Source organism: Myzus persicae, unplaced genomic scaffold (assembly GCF_001856785.1).
Source record: "Myzus persicae strain clone G006 unplaced genomic scaffold, MPER_G0061.0, whole genome shotgun sequence".
Taxonomy (NCBI): domain Eukaryota; kingdom Metazoa; phylum Arthropoda; class Insecta; order Hemiptera; family Aphididae; genus Myzus; species Myzus persicae.
This window is the reverse complement of record NW_019103963.1, coordinates 196,544-208,776: the sequence shown is the minus strand read 5'-3', so window position 1 is coordinate 208,776 and position 12,233 is coordinate 196,544. Positions and strand designations below refer to the sequence as shown.

General features: G+C 33.3%; 2 protein-coding genes across 3 annotated transcripts; one reads left to right on the top strand and one right to left on the bottom strand.

Annotated features, from left to right (window-relative positions):
* The first annotated feature begins 53 nt into the window (after positions 1-53).
* Positions 54-821, top strand: LOC111036977. Its single transcript, XM_022319314.1, has one exon. It carries the CDS (start codon positions 54-56, stop codon positions 819-821), a length of 768 nt encoding a protein of 255 aa, XP_022175006.1.
* A 3,247-nt stretch (positions 822-4,068) lies between these two features.
* LOC111036973 (E3 SUMO-protein ligase PIAS2-like) lies at positions 4,069-12,056 on the bottom strand. Of its 2 annotated transcripts, none has more exons than XM_022319308.1 (3): positions 11,614-12,056; positions 5,786-6,526; positions 4,069-5,719 (listed from the first exon to the last, which is right to left on the bottom strand). In XM_022319308.1, the coding sequence occupies exons 2-3, from the start codon at positions 6,519-6,521 to the stop codon at positions 4,557-4,559; spliced, it is 1,899 nt and encodes a 632-aa protein (XP_022175000.1). In that variant the 5' UTR covers positions 6,522-6,526; positions 11,614-12,056; the 3' UTR covers positions 4,069-4,556. The 2 variants fall into 2 exon arrangements, with proteins under 2 accessions (XP_022175000.1, XP_022175001.1); XM_022319309.1 differs by lacking the exon at positions 11,614-12,056 and adding an exon at positions 6,970-7,193.
* Between the last annotated feature and the right edge of the window lie 177 nt (positions 12,057-12,233).

The window sequence follows — 12,233 nt, the reverse complement described above, 5'->3', positions numbered from 1 at the left end:
TCACATGCGTGGACCGTTACACGCGTTGGCCGGAAGCATGGCCTATCGACAATATGTCAACTTACACCGTCGCAGCAACACTCACGACGCAGTGGATTTCACGTTTTGGCGTTCCTGATGCGGTCACCACCGACCAAGGACGCCAGTTCGAATCTGAACTTTTTACCGCCCTCACAACAAACTTCGGCATCCAACACCTCAGGACTTCTCCCTACCACCCCCAAGCTAACGGGTTGGTGGAGAGATTTCACCGCACGCTTAAGACCGCACTCACAGCACAGGACACCGTGAACTGGAACTTACGACTTCCCGTCGTCCTACTGGCCCTCCGGAACACGATCAAGCCGGACATCGGTCATTCACCCGCCGAGATGGTATACGGTATGTCACTGCGACTACCCGGCGAATTGTTCCACCCAGCCCCGGCCGAAGCTAAGACTGCGCCTGAGCTCGTCAGAACGCTACGAGACGCTATGACGCAACTACAGCCGACACCCGGATCGAACCACGCAACGAAGCGATCAATTTTCGTACCGCCGGATTTGAACAAAGTCACTCATGTGTTTCTCCGTGTCGACGCAGTTCAACCGCCTTTGAAACCAAGATACGAAGGTCCGTACGCAATTCTACAACGTCATGAAAAGAACTTCAAGATTCAACGCAACAACAACTCGGTTTTGGTATCCGTCGACCGCCTGAAGCCTGCTTTCGTTCTCAGAGAAGATCCTACAGCCACAGACCACACCTACTCAACACACGCCGAAGTCGAGAAGCAGCCGGAAAAACGCGTACGTTTTTCCTTTCCTCCTCGGGGGGAGTAGTGTGGCGGCCCACAACGTTACCGCGGTATCAGCGCGCCGGCCGTAGTCAGCTGCGCGCCCCCTCTCTAGCGGTCAATATCCGTAGCGCGCGCCGAGCGTCGCTAGCCTCCACCTAATCGCCTACCGAGTGCCGATGAGCTCGCTCTCTTCGCTGACGGACGTCGTCAAACACACATCGACTTTTTCCCCTCCGATTGTACACCCCGCGATATTGTTATGCACGTCGTTAAAAAACCACGTTTTTTCTTCTTCTCTTTGTTAAATATATGCTTTAACCTTTGTTTTGATTGTTAATAAATAAAACCTTACTTATATCCGTAAACTTTTGTTGTTTATGATTTTGGTAACCTGCACGGAAGGCTGACAGCGAGTCGCCTACTGACAATCAAACCAAAATATCTTCCAAAATCACAATTAATGATAGCGGAATTTTCGAATTCACTGTTGCCAACTTAGAAAAGTAAAACTCCCACTTTAACCGCTGTAAGGGTGACGCCAACACAAAAAAAAAAATCCGCTTGTTTATAATAAATTCAAATATATTTATTTTCCAATTCAAATATTAGTAAAAAATAAATTATATTTTCATAATTCTTGAATAATCAGCATCTATATTGTATAAGAAATGTAGTGTTCAAGTAATAATAATAAGTATCATATTACGATCGGTGGGGATTGTCCATCGGTCAGTAGCCAATACATAATTTTATTATATGCCATTATGATGTATACGTTTGAAAATAAATGACCATAATATATGTTCGTATTATGATTCATGTTAGTAATACACAACAATAATTATTCAGTAAGGTTTACATAATATACAAATTTTTAAATTTGTCAATTTACTATGTACCATGATATAGGTTTCTAACGATTTCCTTTAGGAAGATCACCATGTTTGCTGTAAATTATGATGTTTACCATGATCCAAGTTATATATTTTATACTATTTATAATCCAAACAACAAAAAACATGTTTTCCCTAATTAAATTAAATTTGTAGTTTGTACCTATAACTATAGAAGATTCAATGCACATAGTGTCTTTTGAGCTTTCTTGACAAAAGAGATTTGTGTTTTCTCTTTGAATTTTGACTGTTGTTAGTAATTATTTTAGTCCTCATTTGAATTTTAATTTTACAAAATAAATCATGGAGCAAGTTGTACAAGTTGATGTATTGAATGAACACAACTATGCACATTTGGAAGGTCAAATAACAATAGAAAACCATTTAATTGACCATAACTATAATACCCCAAGTAAGTACTTTTTATAGTAAAAATTATGAAGTTTCATATTGGTTGCCACTTGCCAATAAATACCTTATACTGCTAGAAAATGATTAGTTATTGTTTTTTTTAGTAAGCAACGGTTGTTTAGCAACCTACAACGTTACGGTCGGCGGTAAATCATCTCGCAGTGACGTAGGACGCTCTGACGATAAAATACAATTTTTATTTATATAGGTATCTACATATCTTGCAGTTTTCCTCTCACTACCATACATATGAGAAGCTGAGTGATCGAAGAGCGTTCTCTATCTTTTGCTGATTTTCAGTACTCATTACTTAGACCTCTTCTAGTAGGTAGCAAAATGGTTTTTATGTATATATGTATTGTCAATTGTGTACCAAATTTTTAACACAGATTCAGGTAAGGTCCCAGCCCTCAAGAATTATGTAATCAGAACAAATTATTTTTTCTTAATGGTTAGAACAAATATAGGGTACACAACTCTGAAATTTGTTCTTACCCATAAATTGGTACACAAAAAAATAAGGTAAAAAAGACCAAGGAAAAACAATGGAAATATAAACCAAACTTTTCCATTTTGCTTTATTATCAAGCTATACTTCATGAGACATAAATATAATTTTCGAATTATAAATGTCCTCTGGTCAAATATATCTAGTCTCACTTATATTATGCAATTAATAGATAGTAGGAAATAAATTAAATACGGGACATATTAAGTTTAACTCAAAACAATTGAATAATACCATTATAAATTAATTTAAGCTATTTGAATACATTTTTAATTGAATTTTTCAAGGTTTAAAAAGATGGTTTAACACATTACAACGTTGGAAAAATAAACAAGTTAGGAAAGCCGACACTACGGGCTGCGAACATGCAAAACCGAGTTTATACCCCCTGAATAATTAACGTATTTCGATACAGCGCAATACATTATAATTCTATAGACAATTTACGTACAGTAAGTCAGTACCTAACTACTAACTATAGACAATAAATAAATAAAAATCAACAATCGTAACTTTATTTTTTCCGGATAGAACCAACCTCAGAGGAAGGTCTGTTTGCACAATACTACACTTCTCTGCCGCCAACAATCGTAACTTACTATGTACTGGTAAAGTGGTAACTAGTGGATGGACGGACGGTAATATATTATGTTTAGAAACCTAGCATTTAATAAGACTAATAGAGTACAAATAGTAAAAATTACAAATAAAAATCGTGATCAGTCAAGTTAAAAAAAAAATAGTAAAAATAATCTAAGAAATAAAGTGATGTCAACATCAAAATTTATATTGAAAAAGGTAAAATTCAATTCAATAATTTATATCAAAATAATAATCGTTGTTTTTTATTTTTATATAACAATATAAAACTCGATTTAACAAATTTTGTTAAATTTTTAACAATAGCTGATAGGTCTATAATGTTGTTGTTCATATGTAGGTAATGATAAATAAATAATATTCCGTTTTCGGTTTCTATTTTCTAGTATAGTTGAAGTTCAGAGTTATGATATTTTAAATCGAAGAAAAAGAAAAATTGTATTCAAAAATCATAATACAACATGAAAGTATAAGACAGAAGTTTCCCTAAACCATGCCTGTACATAACAAAAACAATTTGAAGTGCTATTATAGTGAGTAGGCCAGCCACCAACATGTTTTCATAATTTTTACTGTCATTATAACAATTTTTCTTACTGTTTCTTCATTTAAGATGTAACAACTCACAGACTGTTAATATTATTTTAATTAATAAAATAAAAATAATATATTGAATGGATTAAATTCAAATGTATTACAATTTAATTATTCTACATATTTGTATAGTTTGTCTTGCCACATTTCTACTATAATATTGTTGACTCTTTTCTTACAGAAGATAAATTGTTATCTATTCCATAAACATACTGATTAATCATTGGTGGGAATAAAACAATATTCTATGATAACAGAGAAATGAATATCAAATAAAATGTATATGCAGGCGATAGATATTATATGCATCTACAGATTAAGTCATTAAAACAATGACAAGTATAGAAGTAGGTCAGCAACATTGGATACACATTTCCTCCATTTTTTACTGAGTGTTATGTTCTCCGCAACTCATTGGTCGCTTGTATCAAAGCATACGAGAAGCTGACAATTGGAAACAGGTCACTGCTCTGTGCATTCTACTTTGACTTACATATGGCCCATTGGGAATTTGAATTTGAGACACTTACATAAGTAGTACGTCAAAGACCGCCAATGTCACTAGATTTAATTTAAATTGTATTCAAATAATATTTTAAAAAAGGAGAATATTAATATATGAATGTTTAAATATTTATTAAATGTAATATTTTAAGAATTATTTTTATCATATGTTTATATGGTATAAGAACACACAGTAGAACTTATAAATTAGAAAAATTTAAAATATATCAGAATTGTTTTCATTACAATAAAAAAATAAAATAAAAAATTAGGAGGCTTCAGTTGTCGGGGTAGGACTTGAAGGAGGGGATGGACTGTCAATTTCAATTACTACTCCTTGCTCAGAACTGGTGACAGCTTGTTGTGGCTGTACTTGAGCTTGTGGTTTTAAATCAACAACAGCAACTGGTTGTATAGCATCAACAGCTTGGGCCTCATTTTCTTGTTTATCTTTATCTTTTGGCGGTTCTTCTTCGTCATCACTCAATGTCAAATCAACAAAGTTTAAGTTTTCATTTTCTTGGCGTTTGGCAGTTTCAGGATTAAATTCTGCTTTCGTATCGTCAGATTTTTCATCGTCACTATCTAAATCCACAGAATCAATAGGTTTTAATTTTGCATCAGGAGTACTATTTGTGGTTTTTGTCTCTTTATTTTCTTCATAAACTCTCCATGTGCCATCAGCCAAAATTTCAATTTCCTTACTGCAATCCTTTAGCGTTGGACTTGAGACAACTTCCAAAAAATAATTCTCTATCTGTATGTCATCATACAAACAAGGTTTATTACATGTTGGGCACATCCATGTTGGCTTTTTTTCATTCATTAAAATAAATGTACTCGCATCAAAACATTGTAAGTGGTCGCAATGAATAGATTTTGCAGGTATCTTCATTCTCATTTTACCCAATGGACATACCAACGAAAATCGATAAGATGTAGTGGCCAAATCTGGATCAACATCGGCTAACTTTTTAATTATACAGTTTTTAGTCTCTTCTGAACTCCTACCTCCTTTATCTTTAAGTCTTTGTATCAATGTTTCTGAAGTTAATCTTTTTACTAGATACATAGATACAACATAATTTTTTCCATCAGGAGTCCAATTTATAAAGAGGTTGTTGGGAGTAATTGGAGAAAGTTTAACAATTTGAGTGCAATTTATAGGTCTTGGAGATCGTCTAGATTCAGCTCCTGGCCGAGTATTAGGGGCAGAAGGTGGCAATGGACATACTTTTGAACCCAATCGAATGTGTAATCCAATAGGCATAAAATCTGTTACCTCATTACTCATAGGTTCCAATAACTGACCAATTCGAATCTGGAACTGATAAATATATTCATTTTTTCCTGAAGAAATGTCACGATGCATGGCAACATAATTAACGACATCGGCTGTCAGAAAAAGTTTGAATGACGCTTCTCTCATATCTGAAATAAATGCATATTATAAATATAATTAACTAAAAAAATATAAATAATAAAATATATTGTTACTTCTAGGATAGTTTTGTAATGTACATCTGTCCGACCCAACTAGAAGAGTTGGCTTAATGATATCCTCAATAATCTCATAAAATGGTAATTTTTTGAAGTTGATTTTGGCAACAATTTCAGGAGATGGAGTGTAAGGATTGTTACCTGGTGGATTGCCACCTGCTGAACTTCTCGTATTATCATACACTAATGTATCTTGTGACACTCCATTAATTTGTTGATTTGAGGACAAATGAGATGGAGCTACAGAACGAGGTCCAGAAGGCTGATAACTGCCGGATATATATTGAATGTTATTGTTAGCCATAGTATTTGCTCCAATGGGATTACCATAAATGCCTCTTTGAATTTGAGGCACAACTTGTGGTAATCCAGCTCGGGCCATTTGCATTGCCTGTTGAGGATATTGCGGTGGTTGATACATTCTTTGATGGGACGGCTGTATCTGCCCCATGTTCATAACTTGTCTCTGTTGTGATTGTAATATGCTACGCATCATTTCGTTATTACTAGGCATATCTGATTGCATAGAACGATATATTTCAAATATTTTTGCTGCATATGCCGAATGGTTAAAGCCAGTAGGTTTATTTTTTAATAATTCAAGAGCCCGTTCTTTTAATTCGTTTTTTCGTCCAGCTTTATTTCGACCAAAAGCTCCCAATAGATTTTGAAAATCGCAGGTACGGAAACCATTCATCATATTTTTATAAGTTTCATCATGGCTGGACATCATAGTCACTAAAAAAATAAATAAAAATAATAATATGATACACCTAATTCTTTTTCATTGAGTAAATGTGTAGTTGTAATTATCACATAATAAAAATAAATATATTTTATCATCTTTAAAACAGAATATATCATATACTTGGATTATTATATAGCCTTTTTAGATTCATAATAAATTAAAATTATGATAGAATAAAAGTGAACTTAGAAACCGTAGATGACTTCCGTACTCTAACCCAGTGGCGTATTTAGGAATTTGTCATGGGGAGGGTCCAGATAATTTTTAAAATACAAAGCTGTGGAGGGGCTTGCCCTCCACCCCCCAAATTACTCTTTATTAAATAAATATACCATATTCATAAGACCATTTACTATTTTTGAGTTTTTAATTATTTTACATAATACATATTTTTATCATATACTAATACTTAATACAAGTAGACTCTGTATACCGAATAGCAGTGAAAAAAGACGTTATTTTTGATTTGTTGTCCATAGTTTATTTTATTTAAATTTAAATAATTTATTACTATTTAAAAATCACATATAAAAACAAAAAGTTCGTATTAAACAATTTAAACCATAATGAAACTTAGCAAAACAGAAAAAAATTAAATAACACGTGCGAGTAGCGAAGTTTCTAACGGTTACGTAGATCGCACAATGACAATGCTGAATGCATAGAACACAAAATAATCATGATAAAATTTAAGGTTATTTCTATCATGGCATAAATAAGAGAAACCGTCAGTCATCATTATTATCATTTAATTTATTTTGATAACAGCAGAGCGTTTGTTCAATAACCATAGATAATAAAGGTTATAAGGTCTTTATTATCTATGTCAATAACCAAGAACATGGTATTTCTCAATCATGTTTGGTACCAAACTGATAACAAAAAAGACTCATGATATTATTATTGATATTAATTGAAAATGTTGATAAAAGACGAAGAAAAGTATGAATATAAAACCTATAGATTGAAAACTGAAAAAGATATCTCCGCAAATATAAGAAATTTACCAATGTCAATAACCGAATTTGAAGTAATGGAATACCCAGTAAAATCAGTAACCAGGCTTACCAATAAAGATAAAACCCCAACCCCACTTATAGCAGTTCAACTTTACTGACTAATCATCATAAATTACAAGAAATTTTCAATCTCAACAAGCTTCTAAACTGCATATTTATAACCGAACCACGTCGGAGATCGAAAGACCCTCCCCAATGTACAAATTGATTCAGACACTTACACAAATCTTGTAATCTCCAACCACGATGTGTGAAATATAATCTCTCACATCATTATTCAAACTGTGATAAAACATCAGAAATTCCACCTAACAGCGTAAATTGTAACGGAGTTCACCCGGCAAATTATAATGGTTGCACCTTTTTTAAAAATATAAAAAATAAAAAAATAAACAACATCAAAAAACCTCGATTAATCGAAAATGATTCACCAAAAGACACAACCATCAATGAAATCGTCAATAATCTCACAAAAAAAAAAAAAAACAATAAATTAGAACTCCCACGGAAATATACTCATAGGGAATACAAATCCTACCCAAAATATTAAAAAAAACGATGAACATACATACTCTGAATCGCTAAATAAAAACCTCCAAAAAACAATAACCCAATTTATCGAAAATATTCTACATAGCATATAGTCCATCATTAGTTCCATCTTCAACTCGATTTCAAACAATCTATCTTTATCCGGTCTAAATAACATACATTAATTAAAAAGAAATCAAACACGTTAACTGTAATGCTAATGGCATGAAATCCAAAAATCTTCACTTATGGAATTTCTATCTCGTCACAAGATAGGCAAAGTATGAGTAACAGAAACTCACCTCAAAAACACAGAAACATACAAGATCAACGGTTAAAATATATACAGAATGGATAGACACCATCCACTCATCTGGTGGAATAGCAATCCTAATGAAAAGAACTATTAAACATCACCAATTAACCAACCCCGAATTGATCAATATTGAAGCAATTTCCATAACGGTTTCAACTGGCAAATTTGAAATTAAATTAATATCCGCCTACAATCCTCCAAACAAAAAAATTCAAAGAGATGACATAAATGTACTTTTCAAAGAAAACCCATCCATACTCTTAAGAGATTTAAACTCCAAAAATGAAAAATGGGGTTGCCTAAAAACAAACCCAAATGGTAATAAACTATTCCAATTCACATCAGAATTAAGAATTTAGACATTGCTCTAGTCTCAAATCTCATAACACAGTTATATCACCAAGTTGTTAATGAACTAGACTCGGATAACGTTCCAGTTATTACCACTTTGTACTAACAAATGGAATTAATTCCTCAAACTCCAAAATTAATAAACCAGCCAATAAACTGGGACATTTTCAGAGAAAATCTCAACAAAAACCTTATTATAAACAGATCTCATCAAAATAATAAAGAAATAGACACCAACATACAACATTTAACAGAATCAATAAAAAATGCAATCAAATCGCCTTAGTACCAGAAAATCCAAAAAAAAGTAAACCATGAGAAAACTCCTCTCTACCGCTCCACATTCAATATCTAGTAAAAGAAAAACATAAAGCAAGTAGAATATGGCAAAGAATGAGAAAAATAGAAATTAAAAAAGACTAAACCAATTAACACGTAAAGTCAAATGGGAACTTTATAACAATAAATTTATATCTTACAAAGCATATCTTAAAAACTGAATCCAAATGATGCCAGCCTATGGACCGCCACAAAAAGACACTATTCCTCCCCTTAAAGTTGGACTAGTAAAATACGAAACACACATTGACAAATGCAAAATGTTTGCCTAGCACTTTGAAAATTGTTTCACAACTGAGGTTACTACTACAGAAATAACACAGAAAATAGACTCTACTAATATATATTCTACAGAAACAAAATACTATCCATCCATGCAGTCCTCAGGAAATAAAACAGGTAATAGATAGACTTGCAAATAAAAAAAGTCCTGGGCACGACCTTATTAAAAATAAAATTCTCAAAAACCTTACCCCAAAAGCACTTGCGTTCTTAGCCAGTCTTTTAAACTGGAATATTTTAAGAATAGGATATTTTCCAAATACCATGAAACAAGCAATTATCATTCCTATACAAACCTGGGAAACGAAACAGTTTAACGGAAAGCTACAGACCAATTAGCTTACTATCTACCCTCTCCAAACTTTTAGAAAGGATACTACACAGAATGAAGCCATACCTAAAAATTATTCCACATCACCAATCCGGCTTCAAACCTCACCACTCCACATGTCATCAACTTCAGCGAATCTCAGAAATAATAGTAGATGGATTTGAAAATAAAAAATACACAACCACTGCCTTTCTTGACGTCGCACAGGCCTTCGACAAGGTCTGGCACCAAGGTCTCATGTCCAAATTAACAAAACTAAAACTCCCAACAAATATGGTCAATCATTTCGCAACCCCCTCTCCATCTATATTAGGTAAAAATTTGAACAATAAGAATATCCTATCATTAACCAAACGAAATATAACATTTTAAATATCAATTTATAAATACCATATCTATGTATATCCTTATCAGGATAATTTTATTATTATTATTTTTGACCTAAGCGAACCCAAGTCAAGGTGTTTGCGACCCCCCTTACTGGGGGTCACGACCCCCTGGTTGAGAAACGCTGCTTGCGTTGAGATACATGATTGAAAATCTTATACCCCCTAATAAATTACAGCTCAACGTTTCAAATTAAATGCTCACTTCTAATATACACATCAATAATAAGACCTTTAATTACATATGTACATATGCATGCCCGATATGGGCAGCTGCATCCCAAACAAAAATTAAAAAACTACAAACGATACACAAAATAAATTTCTCAGAATAGCTCTTAAAGCCCCATGGTTCATGCGGAACACAACTCCACAACACTGGAATACCTTACATAAACACATGGATAATTGAACAATTTAAAAAATTTCATACGAAACTAAAAAAAATAGCGCCCTTCACTTCAACATTGGGAAAATAACTAAAAACCGCAGACTAAAGCCACGGAGGACTATCTAAATTAAGCTAAAATTGTATCCATTAACTCATTGTAAACTTTAATTAATTAATTTATAATTGTAAAAACATTGTAAAAATACCAGGCGTGTTGACACTATTATACTAATATAAATAAAAATATTTCTGTCGAGCAGCTTCGGCGTGTCCGTTTACGTTCATTCACCTCCATAGTTTGACAATAAGATTTAAATATCGCATACTTTTCTGCACCAAATGTTGACAATGGTTGAGAGGCATACCGAAAATAACTTGCTTCGAATTCTCGATGATTGGCTATGGCGTTCAGAATTAGAAGTCATAATTACAAATTTCAAATAATATATTTATAAAGATGAGTTTTATTGATAACTACTTTAGCACAAGTTTAAAGAAATAACATTGTGATTAAATAAAACATCCTTGTGCATAATTTATATGGTAAAGTTATTATATTATGCATCGATTACTAGGGAGCAACCTAGGCCCTGCCGGAAAATTATTTTTATATTTTCTCTGCTGCATGGAAATACAATAATTCGTAGATATGATTTTGCTGGTCCTTTTAATACAATAGTACTAACTCACAATTTAATGTCTTGAAAAAATTGTATTGATGAGGTTGCTTTGGTAACGTAGTTAGATTATTTAACGGTTGTTAGGGGCAACCTAAGACTAAAACGCGAAATCGGTCAGAATTGAAAACTTGTACCCATCAAAAAAACATATCTACCTATGTTAGAACAATAATAATGTTTTTAAATTGTACAATAATATAAACATTGAATTAGTTTTATGTGCTAATATAAAACTATGATCTAATTTATTGAATAGTATTTTAATATCAACAATTGTAACTAAGTACTGGTACCTAACTAACCGACAGACACAACGGCGATAAAAGGTGTTCTATGCTTATGTTTAACAAAGTGAAAATTGAAAAATAAGCATTGGTATTAAACGGAACATGCCTTATTATGATTCCAAGAATAATATTTAAATATTTATAAAGTATTAAACAACAATTACCTGCAATAATATTTATTTTTTCTTGAAATTGATCTGAAGGTCAAAATTAATTTGATCAGTCGTATTGACAGTGGTCGGAACATTAACACGTCGAGCCGACTACCATGTGGCCATGCCGCTTCACTAATCACTACTGATGATGATGAAGACTTTGATTTTGGCGTAGTACATACACAAAATATGGAGCACGGAAAGCAGTTACTGCTGGTGGTATATTGATGTGGATCGCCGAAGTTTTAGTGAAAATCACGTCCACGTAGAGGTGATGAACAACAATCGTAAACCATTCACCAGTCGCCACAAGTCTACAAGAAAATACTTAAATACAGTTGTAAATTAAGATTAAATGGACGCCACGGGCTATGACTACGAGAGGCAGGGAGGGACGCTTTGTGTGAAAATTGAATCAGTTATCACTATTTAGAGTATTTAATCGTTGGACGCAGGGACGCTATTAATATTATCTGAGCAATCATGGAGGAGTGCCATGCATCTATGGAGGTAAAATTCAGTGTAGCCTCGCACCCCGTGAAACGTATGACAATTCCACGACCGAACGATCTGGAGCATCAGCCGACCGCACCTTTCCCCCTGACGACGAGCAATAATATTACAGTGCA

What these genes read in the sequence shown, in the direction of transcription:
- LOC111036973 (XM_022319308.1), bottom strand. Translation starts at nt 6,521, where the DNA reads ATGATGTCCAGCCATGATGAAACTTATAAAAATATGATGAATGGTTTC. An exon ending in ATTACAAAACTATCCTAGAA is followed by an intron (nt 5,720 to 5,785) that starts GTAACAATATAT and finishes CATTTATTTCAG; the next exon opens with ATATGAGAGAAGCGTCATTC.
- LOC111036977 (XM_022319314.1), top strand. Translation starts at nt 54, where the DNA reads ATGTCAACTTACACCGTCGCAGCAACACTCACGACGCAGTGGATTTCA.